The sequence below is a fragment of the Hibiscus syriacus genome, unplaced genomic scaffold (genome assembly GCF_006381635.1).
Source record: "Hibiscus syriacus cultivar Baekdansim isolate YM2019G1 unplaced genomic scaffold, ASM638163v2 tig00110864_pilon, whole genome shotgun sequence".
NCBI classification, from domain to species: Eukaryota; Viridiplantae; Streptophyta; class Magnoliopsida; order Malvales; family Malvaceae; genus Hibiscus; species Hibiscus syriacus.
This window is the reverse complement of record NW_024062893.1, coordinates 143625-168200: the sequence shown is the minus strand read 5'-3', so window position 1 is coordinate 168200 and position 24576 is coordinate 143625. Positions and strand designations below refer to the sequence as shown.

Sequence of the window (24576 nt, the reverse complement as noted above, 5' to 3'; positions counted from 1 at the left end):
CGGTTTAAGGGTGCTAATCCTTCCTTGACTGTAACCGACTCCCGAGTCCGACATATTTTTGGTAAAACGCAGATCAGGTAAAATGGTGTCCGATTAGCCTAAATATATTTTTTAAAATGACCGGTGGCGACTCCAATTCGTTTAATCCAAGTCGAAACTCAATTTCGGGCCCAACCGAAAGACGGTCGCGACACTTTGTATGTCAACAACAAAGGTTGATATGGAACCAAATATTAAAATGAAAAAACAAGAGCTTTGCGCTTGTCGTCATCACCATCCTGCAAATGAAGCAAAGATGTCAATAACTGATGAGACGATGAAGGATCGAATCGGAATCCTGGTATATAGGTTGCCAAACTTAACGAGGATACCACCACTAAACAAATGCTTTGCCGCCAAAATGCTCAAGGGATTATTACCCTCCATAGCATCAAGAAAATCCCGATTAGAAACAAATATTTAGCTTTGAAATACAAGAAAAGGTATTAGGATTAATAACAAGTTTCGAGGCTTGTTTATGGAGCAGCACCAAGTTGAAATTATGCAAATTTCTGAACTCCATAAACACACAATATATCCCATGATGCCCATTGTATCTTTTGTCGCTTTGCATATAGGGCCAAATATTTCACAAAACATATGATTAAATATACAATGTTTTGCGATGTGAGCAACTGAGTCGTTGTAGTATAGTGGTGAGTATACCCGCCTGTCACGCGGGTGACCCGGGTTCGATCCCCGGCAACGGCGTTTTTACGTTTTTTTATTACGCATCCAATCTGATAACTTTACGAGTGCTGATGTAAATGACAGATAACTGGTTGATGTAAATGACAGATAACTGGTTGATGTAAATGACAGATAACTGGTTGATGTAAATGACAGATAACTGGTTGATGTAAATGACAGATAACTGGTTGATGTAAATGACAGATAACTGGTTGATATAAAGTAATAAAATTGAACCGAGGAAGCTAATCAGGTAGGACTGAAAAAGAACAAAAATGTCAGTTCAAAAAAAAAAATTAAAATGAACAATTAATCAAAGTATGTAGCTTTTTTCACCTTAAAGAAACAATTGAAGCTCTATGAACAACTAAAACAACTCTAAACTATTGTCTTGCCTTTGCTCCTTTTATCCGCCAGATGGCAAATGTGGCCTTGTAAAGACAAGTCAAGAAAACTTAAGAATATGTAATAATTTCTCTACATCATTTGTTCATTCTTTAAATATATATAAAAGGTACTAACAACTTCCCACTCTCAAAGATTTCTCCGCAGCGGTGGTGGTCGTTCAGGGCCACCTTCCTGTCCTTCTGCTTCCTTTTCCCATTCGTTCTTTATTTTATTAGTTTTTCATTGTTAGTTTTAGCTTAGTTTAATAATAATGTTTCTCCTGATCCTTTTTGATAAAGAGTATCATGACTACCGGTGTATGTGGACTTTCGGTGCAGGTTTTTTAATTTGGTTTTCTTCTCGGTCTACTATTTTACATTAATCCATGGTTGGTTGCATTCTCAATGTCTGGTTCCTCTGTTCATTTGTACAAGACGATTAATTGGTTATTGCATATATGTGTCGGATGGGATTGCCGTTAAGGGGATCTCTTTTTATGTTGGCCATTTGTTGTTCTTCTTCAAGTTTCTCTCCTCCATGTTTGATGCTCATAGCCGTTGGTGTGATCAGTTTATGTAAGTCGTTGCTTCTCTTGTTAATGTTTTTGTTTATCAGACTATCACTAAGCGATCATTGTTATGTTTTACTTATGATAGTCACGACTGTATTTGTTCAGTCTGTAACTGACAAGATGTTTATTGATACGACTTTCAATAAATAAAATATTCGGGTTATTTAAAAAAAAGTACTAACAAGTATCAGAATAACATTAAAATATATATTATATTTTCAGTGAAAGATTTAAATTTGAACCTTAAGAATATTAATAAAAAAGGTCATAAACTTAGAATAGACTATAAAATAATAATATCATAAATAAAAAACAAGGTAGATATATTATTACTTATAACCAATATATTAATTGAAGTTTAATAATATGCAATTAATAAGGTTATTTATTTATGGAAATCATACAAGTGAATTCCCGCTTGTAAGAGTAATACTCTCACACTTTTTAAATAAACCCTAGTTAGCTAGGTTAAGCATAAGCAAATAGTATAAATAGAGACTTAGATGCTACCTCGTTAATAGCAAGTAGCTAATAGGTAAACACTAGAGAGCTTGGAGACTCATCGGAGAATAATTGGGTTTTCACCGAATTTACAGGTTTTACTTTCTTTCTAGCTAGCTATCAACAATGTGTACGTAACATTAACTTCTATTTCTTCAACATTTATACTTAATTTTATTTAAATCATGGTTGGCATTCCCTTGACGATTAGTTGTAGATCATGCAAGCTAGTTGAACTCGCTCATGCATGAGGTTTTTTGTATAATAAAAATATATATATGTTATAAGATTTTCATAACTTAATAATAAGAAGAGGATCGTAGATATTCATATCTGTATACTTACAATGGAGTTGAGAACAGGTATTTGGGAAACTGTGGGAACATGCATGTCATAGGTTGGGGAAAAATATATCGAGAAACTTCGAAATCAGTTTATAGTTGATCCTCCTCATCTGTAATACTCGAGCTTGGACAAGTGTAGGATATAGGCACATGTCCTACACGGATATATCCAATGTTTCTAATTTTTTTTATGGAGGATTATATTCCCCAACCTGTATCCAGATACGTGTCAAACGTTAGTGTCAAACATGGATGGTTTAGGAAAACGGAAGAGTTGGAGTTCGAGTCGAGTTGAAATTTAAAAATTTTGAATTATTAAAAAAACTAAAAATTTAATAAAGTATTTTGATAATTTTACGATTTAGTCATTGATTTATTATTCCTTCAATTCTTTCTCCATTTCTAGTCTATTTTTTTTACCAAATTCGAACAACATCCTCTTAAACCATCTTAGAATATATATGTATTTTTTATTCATCTTTTTTATAATAAGTTTTCTATTTTTTAATTTAGTCCCTTAGTTTTTCATAGTTTTCGTATTTCTTCAATTCACTCTTTATTTTAAGTCCGTTTTCACCAAATTTGAACCACATGCTCATATATCACTATAAAACACCTATGTAACTTCAATTCTTATTTTTTTTTACTAAATATGTACTCTTTCTTATTTAGTCCTTAACTTTACATTTTACTCAATTTGGTCTTTTGACTGCAACTGTTGCAAATTCTTTCTTCTCATCAATTCCTTGACTCTTTTATACTCTCATCAATGTTTTTACCCTCAAAATATTTTTCTTTGAAATATAATATTGTGAATATAATTTATAATTTTAGATTTTATTTATATTAAATAACATTATAAAGTGAACAAAATCTAAAATATATATATATCTTACATGGTTTGAGAAAGTCAAAAAATTAAAATCAATCCTTGTCATAATTAATACAAAATTAGTATAAAAACTCAAATAATTCGATTCAAATTTCTTAAACTCAACTCGAAAAAATTTCATGTTAAATTCACGTTGTAAAATACGATTCATCAACTTAAATAACTCAAAAAAAATTACTCGATATAATTGGTTGCTCACCCCTAAGTAGCATGGAACTAAATGCTCATATAAGATAAAAATGGAAACAATCAAATATTTCTTCTTTGATTTCATAATTTGCTACTGCTATTCAAATTTGTATTTATCATATCGAGAACATGTTTTTTTATTTAATGCATTAGTTTTACTGAATTTAAAAAGGAAGTGCATTAATTATATATTTGTGTAAACATATTACTTTAATTAGAGCACATTAACGATCCATAATTAGAAGTCACTAACATTTCTTGATGAAAACAATGAGAATTCTATCTCATATGCACATTCAAATTAATGAAAAAAATTAAAAAAGAACTTTAATAATTTCAATGACAATTATTTATTAGTAAAAAAATTAAAGTTACTATAATGGTATTTTACATTGATTAAATATAAAAAATATACATCTATATTTTTATTGGCCTAAGGATGCAAAAAGTCATTGTATTTTGAAAAAAAATATCTTTGATATTTGTTTTATATCTAATTAAGCCCTTAAACTCAAAAAATTTATTAATCCGACTCTTTAACCAATGAAAACTTTTGATCATTACATTCTTGATGTAATGAATCGTAATATTGATTTGATGGTCTCTGATATTAAAATGACGGTCTACGTGTGAATGATGATATGAGAGAAAAGCTTAATTAATGAAGTCTTTTTGTCACATCATCCTTCACATATGAACCGTTATATCAAAAATTTAGATTGTCATATTAGCATCATAAATTGTTATATTAACATTGTAATGATCAAGGACGATATTAATTAATTAAATGATTATATCGATTAATTTTTAAAATTTAAGGCTTTAATCTTCCAAAAGTTATGAACTTTTACCCTTAAATCTTCTTCTTGTTTTATATTATAATTTTTTTTATATTTACTCAATTGAGTATCATTAAATGATATAAAATTTCAACTTATACTTTAAAAAATATTAGATTGTCTCGTTAGTGTGGTTTGTAAAAAACATTTTCTATAACTAAATATGTTTATAATATTACTTAAAAAAAGTAGAAGTAAGTATTTTTGTATAAATTTATTAATCACGTGTTTGATCCATATGTAATGATTGTTAGTTGTTTTATTTAAAGAATTACATAAGAATAGTTGATAATTTCTAGAATATATAGTTAAAAATTATCAGTTGAGATATCTCCTTTCTCTTGGCTTATAAATTCAATACCCATCGAAAGATTTCCCTTCTCTCTTTTCCTAAATAAGATTTATTAAAAACAATTACATAAGAGCATGTAAAAATATATTAATAATCATTTATAAAATTATTTTTAACCATTTTTCTATTAGATGACGCTCAATTAATCATGATTTCATCTTAATCAAAATTTTAGTATAAATTTTATGGTAAAGAACAAAAATACTCCCTTGACTATAGGATATTATTTTATTAAGTCTTTTAACTATTAAAAATTATAAAATGGTAATTCGATTATAGAGTGTTGCTTTGTTGAGTCCCTCGACTGTAAAAAGTTACAAAATGACTACCCGACTATTCGCTATGTTCTAAACTCATTCATTTTCGTTAAAATATTGGTGGTTATTTAAGCTAGACATTAACATGATGACTGAGGTATGATAGTTGTTTGAGATTTGGGATCAAATTTTATCATATCATAGTCAACAAGTTAACGTTCAGTTGAAAATATCATTCATTTTTTTAATAAAAAAGGACACGTTTGGAACATATTAAATAGTTAGGGGGACCATTTTGTAACTTTTAATAATTAAAGTACTCAACAAAGCAACACTCTATAGTTGAAGGGTCATTTTTTTATTTTTAATAGTTGAGGGATTTAATAAAGTGATACCTTATAATTGAGACCTTTTGCGTTATTTACCCTAAATTTTAATGTCTAAATTATATAATCTTCAATTTCACATCATTTAAATTAATAATTTTTAATATTAAAAAAAATCAAATTATAATGTTTTTCTTAAAATGATGCCTAAACTTTTTTTCTATTAATTTAGGTGTATAATGTTATAAATGTTACCATTTTATGTGTCTCGGCTATAATGACCGTTAAAATATTCTATTAAGTTACAAGTGACACATGTCACATTTATATAATTTTAAATTTTTTGTTTAAAATAAAAAATTAAAATTATATATATTTTAAAAAACCTAAAAATTTTGAAAAACTTCTAAAAAAATTCAAAACTTTGAAAATATTAATTTTAATCCCTAAACCCATGTCAGTTGCCATCTTTTACCACCATCAAACCTCCACCCAATCACACCTCCACCAGATGACCAAATTCTCCAATGAAAAGCCACCAGAACAGAAACCAACGAACCAAAAATGGAACCGACGAATCACACGACCCCGACAAAGAACAAAACTGCAAATTGTGACACCACACGATTCCACAACCAATTGACTTCAAGGATGATGACGTCTAATTAGAGAGATGACAAAGAAGACACCGCGACGGTGGCCCTGACAAGGGAGGTAAGATTAGGCACCTAGATTGATCGATTTGTTTTAATAAAATTTTCAAAATTACCTAAACACGGCATATGTAACTTAATGAATTTTTTTAACGATCGTTGTGATCGAGACACCTAAAGTGATAACGTTTGTAACGTTAGACACCTAGATTGATAAAAAAAAATTTAGGCACACTTTGAGAAAAAGGGTATAGTTTAGATGTTTTTTTATATTAAACGAATTAATAATAGTATACTCAAATCCATTCTCTTAATAATATTAGGTGATTAAAATGTAATATCTATTCACAAGTTTTTAAATTTATTGATAACATACATACATTATAGAGAGACATCTAATACTTCTAAAAAGAATAACTTTCATTTTATCACTAAAATCACTTAATGAGTTTATACTTGCATCAACTTAAACAAACTTTTAAATAATAGTATATATAAATGTAGATAATATAGCATAGGAATAGAAGGCAGATTTAGTTAAATAATCCAAGTTGTCCAATTATTTAGTCCAATATGTCAACTTTATTTTTATTTTGGGATTTACAACAAATGTTACAGTGGAGAAAGAACTCGTCATACCGGCGTGACGAGTTTCATGTGATATAATTTTTTAATAGGCCGTGGGAAGTGGATCCCTGGGGACGAATATATTTAATATATTTTCAGGGACTCGTTACACGGGCATGACGAGTCCCATAAAAAATAATTTTTTGGAATTTTAAAAAACATAAAAAACATATATTATTTTAATAGACACTAAACTCATCACGTCGGTGTGACGAGTTCCAACGAGTCAAAAGTTTGAAGTTTTCGACCGTTGGGGTGATCGTTGGTGATCGAGCATTTTTTTTAATTCAACGGAACTCGTCATACCGTGTGACGAGTTCCAACTACTATTTTTAAATTGAAAAAATAGTCGTTGGACAGAGTAGTATAAATAGAGGTTTGAGTTGGATTGATTTTCACTTGAAATCAAACATTCTATTGAGAGTAACAACTTTTTTGTTGAAGATTTTGTGTTGAAATGGCCTCAAGAGAAAAAAAGTTATGCCTTGATGATGTTCATATTTTGTCGACTGAGTTGATTGCAGTAAATTTAATTTGTTTTGTTTTATTTTATTTTATTTTATTTTTGAAAAAATTACAGTATTAATAATAATTATTTATATAATTATATTAATTAATTTATTTTCAAATTATAGTAAGAAGAACGAGGCATTCGTCATCGATGAATGACGAATGAATAGTCACATCAACGGATTGTGATATATTTTCAACAATCCGTATTATATCCAGCGACGTTCCTTCGTGGTTTTAAGGTGATGTCGACATTGATATCGACGTTGAAATAACATTGGAGACATGAAACACATATGTTTCATTTTCCTTATGGTGAAATGATGAGAACATTAGAAGATGTCGCATATCAACTTGGCGTTTCGATTAATGATATGCCATTGGTGTTTCGCAAAAATTATGCGCGATATGCAGTTATTTATAATTATTAGGGAAATAAGGCTCCAACCGATGTCATTGTTGGGATGCAGATACGAATGACGTGGTTGGAAAGAGAATTTAGAGTAGATGGACAATCAATGGACCAAGAGGTGAAATATGCAGCCCGAGCATATCTTATGACGTTGATTGGAGGGATCTTGCTACCAGATAAATCGGGCAATTTGGTGCACAACCAATATCTTCTGGTATTAGAAGATTTCCTTATATGTCGCCAGTATAGTTGGGGCTCTGCAATTTTAGTTTTTTTTGTATCGCGAACTTTGCAAGGTGATCATAGTGGTTAGAGGAAAAAAAGCGGATGTAGCATGTTGTTTAGTTTTGCTCTAATCATGGGTGTGGTATTGTCTCATAGGGGTGTTCAAATAACCGAACTAATTCGGTTAACTGACCGAACCGAATTAGTTTGGTTAATTCGGTTCGGTTACCGAATTAGTTCGGTCGGTTAACGGTTAAGAAAATTTTTAGAATTCGGTTAACGGTTAATTCGGTTCGAGTTCGGTTAATTAACCGAATTAACCGAAATTAAATTTTAAATATTAAATATATTATATATAACATATGGGCTCAACCCAAACCATTTAAAACTCAATTAATAATTTAAGATCCAATAACTTTTAAACCTAAATCAATATTAATTAATTAAAAAAATTATATAAAATTTTTATTTTATAATTATATATTATTTAAATTAATTGTAAACTATTTTTTTAATTAAAAAATATTAAATATATTATATATAACATATGGGCTAAGCCCAAACCATTTAAAACCCAATTAATAATTTAAGATCCAATAACTTTTAAACCTAAATCAATATTAATTAATTAAAAAATTTATTTGAATTTTTTATTTTATAATTATATATTATTTAAATTAATTATAAACTTTTTTTTGAATTAAAAAACATTTAATTTTTATATAAATTAGAAAATTTTAAAAAAAATTCGGGTAATTCGAAAATTAACCGAATTAACCAAAATTTATTCGGTTCGGTTAATATTTTCGAAAAAAAATTCGGTTCGGTTAACGGTTAAAGAAAAAAAAGTTCGATTAATTCGGTTATGGTTAATTCGATTCGGTTCGGTTTGGTTTTAACCGAATGAACAATCCTATTGTCTCATGTTTTTTACGCCTATTACATCCACTCTTATAGAATTTCCTCTAGCCGCAAGGTAAATGCTTATATTTAAAGTTTTGATATTTTAGTATATTTATTTAAATATTTTGAAAATGACAATAAATAATGTAGTTGTTATTATTTTTGTTTAGATTTCGACACCGAATAAACGATACAAAGTTGTCGGGTGCAACTAAAGTAGATATCCAGATGAGGATCGATCTCGCCGGTAGATATGCGGTAAATATTAATAATTTGTGCATTAACATTGAAATTTGTAATATTAATTCTTTAATTATACTAAAATAATACTTTTGACAATTTAATTGTTATCGTATTGTTCGTCGAAGATCCAACGGTGTCTACCACCATTTTTCTTTGAAGGAGCAGAGACATGGCGTGCCGTAACATCATTGCTCAATTTCGCAATTGTTGAGATCCATGCCACCGATAGAGTTTTGCGATAATTTGGGTTTCACCAACCGATGGAAATGTCCATATATAACTTGGACGATTTCCATAAAATAGATGCGCGAGGGAATCATACGGAATATTGGTCGGGGAAGCATGTTACATTCATACAACAATGGAATGAGAGGCATTTACATTTGCTTAATCATTTCGAGGTTTAACCCGAAGATTTTGATTTCACAATTTCTCCCTACCTCCAAAATTATGAAGCAAATGAGAAATCATACTTGACAACACCGGAGGATCTATTCGAATGGGAGGAAATGAAGGCAAAATATGCAAAAACAAATCATCATCTTTATTAACATCTTCATCTTACACTTCCGCTGATTACTATCCATCTCAAGAAAGTTATGGTGGATATGCTCCATATCAAGCATCGATGGAGAGTCGAGCGATGTGGGTAGAAAGTTCTTGGGATCAAATGTCACCTTTACAACAATTTTTGGCAGAAGAAATGGGAGCAAGTGGTCCATGGGATGATCATCTTCAATACAGTCAATCTCGTGGTGATTTCGGTGTGCATTTTGAGTCGATGACGTCAATGATGACATCAAATACATCGAATACTCAATCGTTTTCACCCGAAGGTGGAAAATAAAGTGGTGGAGTAATGTTTAGTACACCAGAACCACAATAAGATAAAAATGTTGAAGGTGGACAACCACGACGAGCACCACATCATTATTATTCTACCATTCCTCGACATCAGCAAGAATTACACAAATATAAGTAATATATTTGTTTAATTAAGTAATATTTTTGTACTCGACATTTAATTGTATAAAAAATTTATATCAATAATATATGTGTTCACCTTTAAAATGTTTACAATAATATATGTGTTCACCTTTAAAATGTTTATAAAATTTTTCATTAATTTACTTTTAATTAAAATAAATTTGAAAAATATGTAAACAAATATGTAAATAAATACGAAAAATCTATATCATTTTAAAACTAACTTTAACAATTATTAATTTTATTTTATTTTGGTAGAATAATGTAGATGCTATAATTCTCTAAAAAATTTAAGTTTATATGAGTTGATGTGAAATGTTAATGAAAAGCAAATAACGTGAATATTGTAGACTCTCTTACTCTCTAAAATTTTTAAGTTTATCTAGTTTATGTGAAATGTCAATGAAAAACAAAGGATTACAGAATGCTTCGAATGTTTGGGCACAAACACACCCTCAACCTGAAATGCCTCACCATGATTTCCCTTGGTATCATCATCTAATTGCAATGCATTTAACTACGATGATATGCGGAATCCTGAAATCTATGATATGTCAGAGTTATGTAATGCCCATTGGGGTTGTTCAGACGAATGCTCATCTGAGTTGGCGATTGAGTCTCAGATTGAAACAAAAAAAGAGGCACAACAGCAATTAAGGAGTACTATATCAAAGTTCATCTTCAATTATATGTCACAAAGTATGATCAAAAGACTTATTTCACAAGGTGTATACACTATGGTGTTGACTGTAACTGAAGGATATTAGTATCATACCTACAACGGAAGATGTTATGGGAAGTCGCAAGGTTCAATGCACAACATGCATGTACAATAACCTCCTTAACACAAGACCACAAATATTTATATTCATATATACTCTTATGCCAAGCTGTTGGTGAAAAAAATCCAAAAGCACCCATTTTTGTGTTAGTGGCATCCATTTAGAATACATTTGGTTATATTCCGACTTATTTCAAGGCATGGATGGCTAAACAAAAAGCAATGACCTTGTTGTATGGTGATTGAGATCAATCATATCATGAGCTACCACGTTTGTTACAAGCAATGAAATTTTTCATCCATGGAACCATTGTTAGATACTATACTCTTCCTGCAGTCACGCTTCAGGGAGACATTATCTCGGGAAAAAGAATTTTTGGTCGCTTGTTCTGGACGTTCAAGTAAGCTATAGAAGGGTTTCGATTTTGCAAACAAATGATTCAAGTCGAAGGGATTTTTCTATATGGGCTCTACAGACACATCTTGACAATAGCCGTTGCACAAGATGGAGACATAAATATTTTCCCCATTGCATTCTCTATTGTTAAAAATGAATCGGGGGAAACTTGGAATTTCTTTCTATCCAACTTGCATTCTCATGTTGTCACTCAAGATGGGGTTTGCATGATCTCATATCGGTCGCATGGGTTGTCAAGCACAATTTCTAGACCTGAAAGTATATGGAAGCCTCCTCTCACATATCTTGCATATTGTATACGTTATATTGTGTCTAATGCTATTAAGAGGTTTATGCAGAAAAAGATAAAAAAAGAGATTATCAACATGAGTAACTATTATGTCATTTATCATTAATTATTTCTACTTCATTTATGTTATTTTTTATTTTTTAATAACATTTATTTTACTGCTTTTTAAGGTAAGTTTTACTCCAACCAAAATTTCGTGCACAACTAGAAAATTTGAAAATATACGGAGATGATGTGTATGAATTCGCTGCTGAAATCCCTAGGGAGAGATGATTACAAGCATATGATATTGAGGGTCGATATTATGACCATATAACTACCAACCTTGCCGAATGTATCAACTCAATGCTGAAAAGGACTCGACATCTCCCAAACACAAGTATTGTTAGGGAGACTTACTTTAGGTTGAGCAAACTATGGGCATAAAAAAGTGCACAAATTGATGTGATGATCAGCGAGAGAAATTGAGTTCCAAATTTAGAGAAGGCAATGCAAAAGAATCAAACACATGCGATATAAATGTTTGTCCATAATTTTACCAGACTTGATTCCGATTTCGTTGTCCAAGCACTAGTTCGACCACATGAGGGAGATAATTCTACAACATCTACTGGTAATCTGAATATAAGATGGTGTGATTGTGATCGATTTCAATCTTTTAGATTCTCATGCACTCACACTGTTGTTGCATGTATGCACATTAATGTTGACCCATACTTATATGCTGATGACTGTTATAGCTTGCACACTATGCGTAACATTTACAGTTGTGACTTTAAGTACCTTTCAAATGAAGCATATTGGTCTATATCAACAATTTCTGAAGAATGGTTGCCAAATCCTCAATTGCTTAGGAAGTTAAGGGGTCGATCTGAATCTAACCGAATTCATACCAATATGGATGATCTTCAAAGAGAGCAAGGTGTACTCAAACTTTGTGGCCACTGCAGAGGTGAAGATCATAATAGAAAGCATTTTCCTCATCTTCCAAAATATTGGGCTGGACGCTAAAATAGTCATTAAAAAAATATTATATTATCTTTTCACTTTTACTCTTTTAACTATGTTTTTTCGCTATATTTTTAGTTTGTACTCTAACTACGTTTTTTTTAAACTTGTACTCTTTCCACTATGTTTATGAGTTTTATTAGTTGAACGTCATTACTTCAAACTTTTATTTTTACTCATATAATTGCAAATTATTACTAAATAAGTTTACTTAATCCAATAATTACTTATTTCATAAAGACAACTTCATACATAAAATAAAACCATACATATCAATATTTGTACATATGTCATTTTCTATTTTTTTGAATCTCTCTTCAATTTGTTCACTACGTCGGATTAAGACACCTTCATATTTTTCTTTCATCGTCTTTTTCTTCTCAATTTCTATTCTAAATTTTTCAAAATTTTTCTTCCCTCTCAACGAGTCGTTTGCTACACCGCTTCGGTAAATCTTCATCAGTTTTCTTCTTCTCCTCTTCCATTTCCATCTTTATTTTTTCTTATGCTCCTCAACTATATACTTTATTGCCTCATTTTCACACTCTTCATCTGAAGAATAGTTTGAATATGAATAGTTGATCTCCAAGTCGGTGTTGTCAAACTCATATACACCATTCGCCAAATTATACCCAAATTTTCCCATGACCACATTATTTGATATTCTCAATTTTTTTCTCACTTCTCATAAATCAAAACATTTACTCTAAACCCCTATTTATACTAAAATCATCTTCTAAAATAAACGTTGGAACTTGTCACCGACGTGAAGAGTTCCTTTGGATTTTTAAAAAAATTATCGAAAACTTCAAATTGTTGACCCGTTGGAACTTGTCACACTGACATGACGAGTTCGGTGTCCACTAAAATAATATATATATATTCGACCCCAGAGACCCACTTCCCACGGCCCATTAAAAAATTATATCTCATGAAACTTATCAGATCGACATGATAAGTTCATTCTCCACTGTAACATTTGCCGTAGATTTCAAAATAAAAACAAAGATGGCCTATTCAGCTAAATAATTGTGCGGCTTGGATTATTTCACTACATCTGCCGGAATATGAATCACAAATTAAGCATGTCAAAATAGATTTATCTTGAATTAAATTAGTTTAAATTTAAGGTTATCCTAATTTGAAATAATTAAAACTAGAAAAGAATTAAGAAAAATCAGAAAAATGAGAAAGCTGGGCGATCTGAGTTGAAAGGGAATGTCAGTAAAATGTTTTGAAATATCAAAGATTTTCTAGAAAAGTAAATACGAGAAAAAAAGGAAAAAGTCAGACACAGACTCTTCAATTATCTTAAAAAGTCGTAAGCCAGCAGTCACAGTCACCTTCTTCAGGGTTTTAATTTCCCCCTTTCCTCTCAAGGCAGCCTCCCAACTTTATTTTCGTCCATTTTTCATCCGATTTCTTTGAGCACTGATTATCTCGTAAGCCTCTCTACTTGCTTTTGTTGCTTATATATATATATATATATATTCCCAAAAGATATTGATTTGGTTTGATCTGTTTGTACTGGAACGAGGAAAATCGATATTAAATATATGTTTTTGGGTTTAGTTTAATTGCTGTAAGCTTTACAATTTACAAACGTTTCGATTTTTCCTGAAAACCCTTTGCATCTTTTGACATTTTTACTTAAATTTTAAAGATTCAAAGTAAAATTTTTTTGGCGTATTAGAATTCAGGCATCGGTTTTGATCATTTGTATTCATAACCTAATCGCAGGCTAATTTTATTTGGATTGAAGATTCTTATGTGTTTTCTTGTATTTGAACTATCAGAATTCTAACTTTGACGAGAACTAGATTAAAAATGTTAGAGAAAATAGATGCATAAATTGTTTAATTGTATGCATTTGAGCTATCAGTATACCGAAAATTTCACGAGTAGGCATATATTGTTTAATAATTTTTACTTTTCTGTTAAGTTTCATAATAGATAAAGAAGGCTTGGAGGTTCATTACATTTTGAGAATTGGTTTGACATAGGTACTGTTGGTTGTTGATATGGGGTGGTTAAGAGCTGGTTCAAGTGTTGCGAAGCTTGCAATTAGGAGGACTTTGTCTCAGGGTGGATCGTATGCTACAAGATCACGCATTGTTCCTTCACCGAGTCGATATTTTCATATCACCGTCTTTAAGTCTAAGACACAAACTGCACCGGTTCCTCTGCCTGTGCCGCTCTCTAAGTTAACTGACAGTTTCTTAGATGGAACTAGCAGTGTGTACTTAGAGGAGCTTCAGAGGGCATGGGAAGCTGACCCAGATAGTGTTGATGAATCATGGGACAATTTCTTCAGGAATTTTGTGGGTCAGGCTGCTACATCCCCTGGAATTTCTGGCCAGACCATCCAGGAGAGCATGCGATTGTTATTGCTTGTGAGGGCTTACCAGGTTAATGGCCACATGAAAGCAAAGTTGGATCCCTTGAGTTTAGAGGAAAGAGAAATCTCTGATGACTTGGATCTAGCTCTTTATGGTTTTACTGAAGCTGATCTTGATAGAGAATTCTTTTTAGGTGTGTGGAGGATGTCTGGGTTTTTATCAGAAAATCGACCAGTGCAAACACTTAGATCAATTTTGACTCGGCTTGAACAGGCTTACTGTGGAAGCATTGGGTTTGAGTACATGCACGTTGCTGACCGGGAGAAGTGCAACTGGTTGAGAGACAAGATCGAAACCCCAACACCTATGCAGTACAACCGCCAGCGACGAGAAGTCATTCTTGATAGGCTTATATGGAGTACACAGTTTGAAAATTTCTTGGCCACCAAGTGGACAACTGCCAAGAGGTTTGGTCTGGAGGGTGGTGAGACTTTAATTCCTGGAATGAAAGAGATGTTTGACAGGGCTGCTGACCTTGGGGTTGAGAGCATAGTTATTGGAATGCCTCATAGAGGAAGACTCAATGTCCTAGGTAATGTTGTCCGAAAGCCACTTTCTCAGATATTTAGCGAGTTCAGTGGTGGTAAAACCTGTGGATGAGGTTGGGCTTTACACTGGAACTGGTGATGTCAAGTATCACTTGGGAACTTCTTATGATCGGCCAACAAGAGGTGGAAAGAGAATCCATTTGTCTTTAGTTGCAAACCCAAGTCACCTAGAAGCTGTGGACCCGGTTGTTGTTGGAAAAACTAGAGCAAAGCAGTATTACTCCAATGATGTGGACAGGACCAAGAACATGGCTATTTTGATTCATGGAGATGGTAGCTTTGCTGGACAGGGTGTAGTCTATGAAACACTTCACCTTAGTGCACTTCCAAACTACACTACTGGTGGGACTATACATATTGTAGTCAACAACCAAGTGGCATTTACAACTGATCCAAGGGCAGGAAGATCTTCACAATATTGTACTGATGTTGCCAAAGCCTTGGATGCTCCATTTTCCATGTAAATGGAGATGATGTTGAGGCAGTTGTCCATGCATGTGAACTTGCAGCAGAGTGGCGCCAAACCTTCCATTCAGATGTGGTGGTTGATTTGGTCTGTTATCGTAGATTTGGGCATAATGAGATCGATGAACCATCATTCACACAACCAAAAATGTATAAGGTCTGCCATTATACTTGTATGTTCGGTTATGTATTTCCCTTTACACGTATCATAGTTGTTCCCTCCCCCCTTTTTTTTGCGGTTCTATATTTATCATGTAGAGTGACACAAACTTCACATGTTTAGATTATTTTTTACCCTTTCTAACAGATTATCCGGAATCACCCCTCAGCTCTTCAGATATACCAAAACAAATTGTTAGAGTCTGGGCAGGTGACAGAGCAAGACATTAGTCGTATAAGTCAGAAAGTTAGCTCAATTCTTAATGAAGAATTTTTGGCCAGCAAAGATTATGTCCCGAAAAGAAGGGACTGGCTTTCTGCTTATTGGACAGGATTCAAGTCACCTGAACAACTTTCTCGTGTCCGAAACACTGGGTTAGTCTGTGTCTTTGCAATTTCAACATTCATAATGGGTAACCCTGATCTCGACTCACTAATGAAACTTTCATGATTTGCAGGGTTAAACCTGAGATATTGAAGAATGTTGGCAAAGCAATCACAACCCTTCCAGATAATTTTAAGCCTCATAGATCAGTAAAGAAGGTATACGAACAACGTGCACAGATGATTGAGACAGGGGAGGGTCTTGACTGGGCTATGGGGGAAGCACTTGCATTTGCTACACTGGTGGTCGAAGGAAACCATGTTAGGCTGAGTGGTCAGGATGTTGAAAGGGGTACATTTAGTCACCGACATTCTGTGATTCATGACCAGGAAACAGGGGAACAGTACTGCCCCCTGGACCATGTTATCATCAACCAAAATGAGGAGATGTTTACTGTCAGCAATAGGTAACCTATTTGTGCTTTTTGTGTAATAGTCAATTTTTTAGTCCAATACTAATATACTATACATTTTATCCTAGAATGTATGCCAAAGGATTCTTATCATCCATGTAAACAATGTGATTAAATGTTAATTGTTCTCTGCATCAAGGCATAACTTATGGAAAATTTCTCCATTTGACTGAATCCCATACTTGAAATGTGCTTTCCATGCAGTTCACAACATGCAATGACACGTACAATTTTACACTTGATATCTTTCATTTGTGAATTTATACTTTTTTTTTAATTATGTGATAATATCCTTGCTTCTTGTAATTGTACTGAGTTATGTTGATTCTTGAGAATTCTTTTTGTTAATATTTGGATTCTATTCTGAGCAACATGGGGTTTTGCGTGCAGTTCTCTTTCCGAGTTTGGTGTGCTTGGATTTGAATTGGGTTACTCAATGGAAAACCCAAATTCCTTGGTTATGTGGGAAGCTCAGTTTGGTGACTTTGCTAATGGTGCTCAGGTGATCTTTGATCAATTTTTGAGTAGTGGAGAGTCAAAGTGGTTGCGTCAAACCGGTCTGGTTGTGCTGCTTCCTCATGGTTATGATGGACAAGGTCCTGAACATTCGAGTGCACGACTAGAGCGTTTTCTGCAGGTATTCCCCATGAAACAACATGCATTGTTCTTTGTGTCTTGGTTTAGTTTCACCATCCTCCTTGTATTGACATTCACACTATGCTAGCATGTCATCGTATACATGAAAAGCAAGGGGGAAAAAGACTATTGTGCATTGGTAACTAGATATAATACTTTTGTAGATGAGTGGTGACGATCCTTTTGTTATACCTGTGATGGATCCGACTCTTCGTAAGCAAATTCAGGAGTGCAACTGGCAGGTGGTTAATGTTACAACACCTGCTAATTACTTCCATGTTTTGCGGCGACAGGTGAGTGCAACTAATATTTCTTAACGATGTTTCAACATTGAGGAAAGTCTTGCCATTTTCCTTTTCTTATTGTTTCTTCTCTCCACTCTCTCAGATACACAGGGAATTCCGTAAACCACTTATTGTCATGTCCCCCAAAAATTTGCTTCGTCACAAGGATTGCAAATCAAATCTTTCTGAATTCGATGATGTTCAAGGCCACCCTGGTTTTGATAAGCAAGGGACCCGATTTAAGCGCCTCATAAAGGATCAGAATATTCACTCTGACCTTGAGGAGGGCATCAGACGCTTGGTACTTTGTTCTGGAAAGGTTTGTAAACTTGTGCCCGCATTTTCTCCATGTTTTCCTTTTCTATAAGCAATTTAATTTTGGAATTTTCTCTGGTAGAGTGAACCGGACATCTAAAAGTTCATGAATTTTGTTATCTTGTTGGGCTTCTAACTTGGAGTCTTCTGACCCCACCAATGATAAATATGTTCTGAATCTTCTATGTAGGTTTGATAATTTCTTTGTTGTTTTTGATACAATAATCCATGTTCTATCTGCTTTCAGGTTTACTATGAGCTTGATGATGAACGAAAGAAGAACAATGCTTCGGACGTTGCTATATGTCGTGTGGAGCAGCTTTGCCCATTCCCTTATGACCTCATCCAGCGAGAGCTTAAGAGATATCCAAGTATGTACTAGGAACTTGGACTTGATCTATAGCTTTTATTTGTTTTTGTACCTCCCATCTTTCTCTTCTCCTTTTGCCAAACTGGATGCACTAGCTGTGACGGGTTATGTGCCGTTCGGTTTAATAATTTATCGTGTATCGTATGCCTCTATTACTCTTAGATACTGAAACACTGGTTTTGACTTTCTTTTTGGGATTACATCAGATGCGGAGATTGTATGGTGCCAAGAAGAACCAATGAACATGGGTGCATTCAGTTACATTGCACCTCGACTTGCGACCTCAATGACTTCTCTGGGTAGAGGAGCTTTTGATGATATCAGGTATGTCGGGCGTGCTCCATCTGCGTCAACTGCAACCGGTTTCTATTCTATTCATGCGAAGGAACAAACTGAGCTCGCGCAAAAGGCGATTCAACCCGAACCAATCAAGTTCAATGCCGTAATCTGAAGTTTTTCAAACTTGCAAAACTATAGCATCATGCAAATTTCTGAAATAAAATCTTGTGCGAGCTTCAAACACTTTTGTTAGAGTTCTTGCAGTTACTTTGATGCTTGTTTTTTTCCAAGTTGTGCCTTTTCTGCCAACGCACCGATGTTACCATACTCGAGGTAAACCGTTAATCAAATATTTGATTTGATGCATAATTTATTGTAATATTATATGTTTTGTTCCCTGGAAATAAGAAAAATGAGTTTAAACAATTCATTTTTACTTTTCAGAACTTAAAACTAGGTTCTGTGCGCATTTTTAAAACAATGATGCAGATGGAATGGAACTTCTTCATCTTCAACTTACAAAAAGGTGAGGGGATGTATAACATGTTTCGCTTAATGTTGTATCCCTTCCCAAGTTTCTCTGCAGTCAAACACTTGATATCGTTGACAAGTCGTCATCTTTTGATATCCTCCCGCAAATTTATGTGATCTATCAAACTTAATTTTATTATTAGCCGATCATATCTATTCAACTTACAAATTTATAAAAGTCATCAATGACTTTACGACCTGACATCAACATTAAAAGTCACTATAAATCTTATCGATCAAGAGAAGGATACAAAATCACCTTTTCACTCATCTTCTTCAATTTCCTTCCGAACATAGAGAACTTAAACACCGAAGTATTGCTATTCTGTCATCAATTATGATTTTTCACTTAAGTTGGACCGACACAATTCATTTATTTCCTTATGAAACTACGTATTCAATCATTTTCTTCTCCAACTCTCCCTGGTATATATTGATCAGTGAATGGATTTTACACAGTGAATAGTAAGTTGCCTGAACATATATAGTTGTAATTTTCTTTTACACAAGTTCATCTGCATAGCTAAATTCTTTTGTGGACCGACTTCTATAAAGAAGATTATTGAATGAAAACGAAGTATCAATCACTGAAATTAAAGCTAGTACGATCATCATTACTAGCTTTGGAGACTTGGTCGTTGAAAAGAGAAACTAAAAGGTACAGGAATATAAATATGGCTTGACATGTTGACTCCAGAAAAATCAATAATAGGCTATATAACTATTTTTCAAGGGTAGTTGAGATGTTATGAAAGGATTTTTTTTTATTAAAATTAGATCACATGTAGGAACAGTATGATCCCAAATGTGATAATCAGAATGTTATTCATTAGTTAAAATGAACATTGATACTTTTTGTAGTTTGATAGGAGATGTGTTAACTTGGAACAGAAATCAAGTAAAATTAGCAATGAATAAATAGCTGGAATGGGGTTGGGCATCAAGTGGAAGTGCAGCAATGTTGGAAATGCAAGCAACTAAAATGGCTCTAAACTCACTTATTTGTTGGTGGATGGTGCCCATCAAAACCTCCAAGAAAGCTTTGTAATTAGGTAGGAGTACGTTGTTTACCTTCAACTAAGTGTTTGTTGGGTTATTATCATCAACTGCCCCATACCTCTGTTTCCCTTGCTTACTTTTCCATATTTTTAAAGTGTTCCTTGCAAAGCGGGCGTTCTTGGAAGAGGCCAAGTCTTTTTCCCCCCTTAATCTTATAATGTAGTTTTTTGGTAAGCAAAGAATGAGAACATAGACATGTCAACCGACACTGTTTTGTATAGGGATGACGACAGACTAGGTCCAATCTAAAATTTTGATTAATTAAAATTCGATTTGAAAATTAAAGTCCTCCGTCTGCACTTGATTCAATTCTGGTTTAAAAATCCTAAAATTTGAAACCCGATCCAATTTTTAGGCTAAAGTCTACATCCGATATATATATATATATATAATTCATTTTTATTAGGTAAATTAAGGACTTAATTGAAGAAAATAAAATAAAAACATTATTATAATTATCTTTAAATATATAAAGATTATAATATTATATCGAGTCAAATAAAATCAAAATTTTTATTTTAAACTCAAACCCGACTTAAATAGACCTAATTTTGTAGGTATAAAGAGCGTAATTTGTATGCAATTGCAATTTTGCTGTTGTAAAATATATATATATGTGGATACAGAATGACATATATTTAACAATATAATTGGGAGTCATTTAATAATATTTAAAAATAGAAGAATAGTATTGATTAGCACATCCCCATATCATTTAAGAAATTACCAGTGGAAGGAGGTACCCCTAGCATGACAGTTTTCCCAGGGGAAAACTTGAATGATATATAAATTGTTTGAATTAAAGGTTCATATGAAGATGATGTGGGAAGCTTTCATCAACATTTTCAACCATTCTGAACTTGTACGGATACTTGCCTTTCTTCTCCAACTTGGCTACTTTTACCAGATGCTTCAAACATTTCCCATCTGCTTTGGATATGATTATTGGATTATTCTCTCCGAATAGTGCTATCAATTGCCTTGACAATAAATTCTCCATCTCTTCATCTGCAAATCCTTCTAGTTTCACTACCTTAAGACTTTTGAGATTTGCAGGACAACTGACTATGGCTGCCATTTTTTCACTGCTACTGCTACTCAGCTCATAGCATTTAGGATCAATCTGCAAGTTTTGATCAATCATAGCAGCTCGGTATTTTTTTGATGGAAATAAGTTTGGATTGTCGGTAGTTAGCGGTACACCACTTCTGGTTTGGGGGGAGAGTCGTGACCGGTGAGAAAACCTCACCAATATATGAAAGATGCAAAAGTAGATGAAGGAAACGGGGAGACTTACAGTGACATAAAGTCTTTCCAAATTGGGACAAAGCTTCAGAAAGCAAAGCAAAGCATTGATATTGTGTCTGGCCATTGAACAATCAATCCACCACAGCTCTTTTAGTCGGCTGAAATACAATTCAGGGCCCCCACTTGAACTAAATAAACTCTTGCACATCGTTTGCTATAGAAAAAATGAAACGAGTTTAGAAAAGAAAAAGAAAATGGAAAAATTGAACATTTCTTTCACTCAGCATACCTCAAAGAACCACCTGCATAGTGTTATAGACTTAACACCATTTATGCTACTCAAAATCGATTCGAAGCATCTATGCTTGCTGTTGCAGTTGCAACGGTCGTTTCCGTGTGAACCGCGATGAGGACCAACGGTTGGTTCGAAGTCCCAAGTCCATTTAGTTAGAGGACCTTGTCTGAGATCAACCATGGCATCTTCCAGGTATAATCCACAGTCACACGTCGAATATACGTCGGCGTAATAGCATCTGCAGCATGCTTTGAACCGAAAGGACACTAACTCACCTCTGTACCGGAAACACCGTAAACGGGGACCCTGAAAACTCAGAGATTGTAATTGGGGACAGTCCAGGACAATTAGCTTTTGAAGAACGCCAGCATCTTCTACAACTAAAGATTGAACTCCTTTACACCTTTCGATTATCAAGCTCTCGAGAAAGGGAAGATTGGACGCCAAGCAAGTGAGCGCTTTGCTTGAGAGCTGGCTGACCGATATTAGATAAAGGGTTTTTATTCTGAACTGTTGAGCAAAAGACAATGGGGGGTTTAACTCCATTATCTTGTCGTCTTGGTTATAGGGCGGTGACCACTCGCAACGCCATGGAAGACTCAACGGCAAATACCAATCAAAAGAAGCTGGGAATTCTCGTTCACCGGCTGAGAAATCAAGATGGAGTGTTCTATCAGGTGTGATGGAAACGAAGAGAAGTGCACCTTGGCCAAGGTTGAATTGCAATCCCCAGTTGTTTTTTGGTCGATTGTGTTCATCGAAATCATAAAGAAGATTGAATGCAGTAACAACAGCGCCTTCCATGTCTCTTTCAAGTACCAGAATCTTTCTCCACAGGCCTTTCCATCGTCTCGAGAGGAAAGTGGTGTGGACAGCAGATTCAAAAGGGAGGAAGCTAATGATATGGAAAAGGATGTCGTCAGGGAAACAACTGATGACATCTTTAGCCTCGATGTTCTGTTATTAGAAAGAAAACAAAAAACCCAGATTTTTTAATCATTGAGAAAGAGTAAAATTGGTTTGATCATATAAATGAACAAAAATTAAGTAACGTTGAAGAGAAAATACAAACAGTTGTTCCATTGCAGCATTTCTGGGAGTGCCCTGTTTTTGCCTTGGATTCTTCTTGATCTTCCTCTTCTTTCCCCTGGTTTCTAAAATTAAAGCATTTTGAATTACACATATGGGGTTTGGCTTGAATTCAGCTGCAGATGTTGTTGCCTGTTAAAGCATATATGATATATGGGTCTGACACCGAACTTTCAGCTAAGAACTCAACTAACTAATGTATTATAAACGTAGAGCATTGGTTAGTGGACAATGACTGCGTTTTTACAGCATAAGTTTCTGTGTATCTGGATTATAAAAAAAAAAAACGTAGATCATTGGTTTTTTGTATTATATATATTGATTTTTCTAGGCTTTTTAACCCAAATATTGTACACGTTAGGTAACTTTCCTTCTTATTTCACTCATCATATTTTTAATTTTTTTAATTTACTCACTAAACTTTATAGATTGGATTTTTTTTGTCATTCCGCCGTTATATAATTAACGACGTTATGACATGATCGTATTTTAATCAAAATGACATCGTTTTAGTTTAAAAGTTCTATATTTTTTTTCAAGAAATCAAAACGATGTCGTTTTGATGTAAGTTGTCATGTCTTAAAGTCATTTAATTATTTAACAGCGGAGTGATTAAAAAAATTTAATTTACAGAGTTCAATGAGTAAATTGAAAAAAATTGAAAATACAATAAGTGAAATAGGAGATCGAGTAAACTTCACTTACCAAACGCGTAATTTACCCTAAGTATATAATCGTTAAAAATTATAGTAAACTATACTTAAAATTCTTTTCATTTACTATGGATATTTCAATTTTATCAAATAAATCATTTAACTATTTAAGTATTTCAATTAAATCAACAACAGTTTACATTTAATTGAAAAGTTAATATGGTTGTTAAAATTTATAATAATTTATTTAATATTTAACATATATTAAATTGATCTTAATTTTAATTTAATTCAATTTTAATTTTAAGATGATCGTTAACAGTACACTTCCAATAAGTGTGTCGCCATTTTATTATACTCCAAAAAATTAAAATGTTGGAAGACTAAAATATCTCAACAAAGAATAATTTTGTTATCATGTCTAAAATTAAATGATTAACAACGTCTTCACTATAAAATTTGAAAGGACTTTGGCCTCTTTTAGGTCCCCTTTATGTTAGCAAAGTCTCCACTATAAAAAGTTTGGCCTTTTAAGTCCCATTGTGTGTTCAAACTTAGTTATATATATTCTCATAAGTATTGGCCTAATTAATATTTTTACAATTTAATTATTAAATTTATTAATATGATTATATTTGTTATACATATAAGTTTCAATTAATTTGATACTTTCATCAAAATACTTTCTTTTTAATATATATATTATGGTTGAAAGTTTCTAAACCAAAAAATTATTAAACATTCTTATTTTACTCAGAATTTAACATGTATGATTTACTTAAATAACATAAATATAACGATTAAAATATTTAAATATTAATTAGATAAAAAGTTAAGAGAGAGTGTAAAATTACTGTAAATGAATTGTGTATATATATAAGATTTGAGATCCCCATACTTTTGGATTCATAGAATTTTAATTCCTCTTAATCTGGTTTTATATATTTTTAATAGTTATTGATTTTATTTAATAGAAAAAATATTTAAAATATAAGAAGATCTATAA

At 32.8% G+C, this 24576-nt stretch overlaps 1 protein-coding gene, 1 non-coding gene and 1 pseudogene across 2 annotated transcripts; 2 read left to right on the top strand and 1 right to left on the bottom strand.

Annotated features, from left to right (window-relative positions):
• Positions 1 to 678: 678 nt before the first annotated feature.
• Positions 679 to 750, top strand: TRNAD-GUC. The gene has a single exon. It is a non-coding gene; the product is annotated as a tRNA-Asp (tRNA).
• A 13031-nt stretch (positions 751 to 13781) lies between these two features.
• Positions 13782 to 19091, top strand: LOC120143844 (annotated as a pseudogene).
• A 1860-nt stretch (positions 19092 to 20951) lies between these two features.
• Positions 20952 to 23076, bottom strand: LOC120143795 (F-box protein At2g39490-like). The gene is made up of 4 exons (XM_039158029.1): positions 22900 to 23076; positions 21823 to 22785; positions 21583 to 21747; positions 20952 to 21408 (listed from the first exon to the last, which is right to left on the bottom strand). The coding sequence occupies exons 1-4, from the start codon at positions 22909 to 22911 to the stop codon at positions 21085 to 21087; spliced, it is 1464 nt and encodes a 487-aa protein (XP_039013960.1). The 5' UTR covers positions 22912 to 23076; the 3' UTR covers positions 20952 to 21084.
• Between the last annotated feature and the right edge of the window lie 1500 nt (positions 23077 to 24576).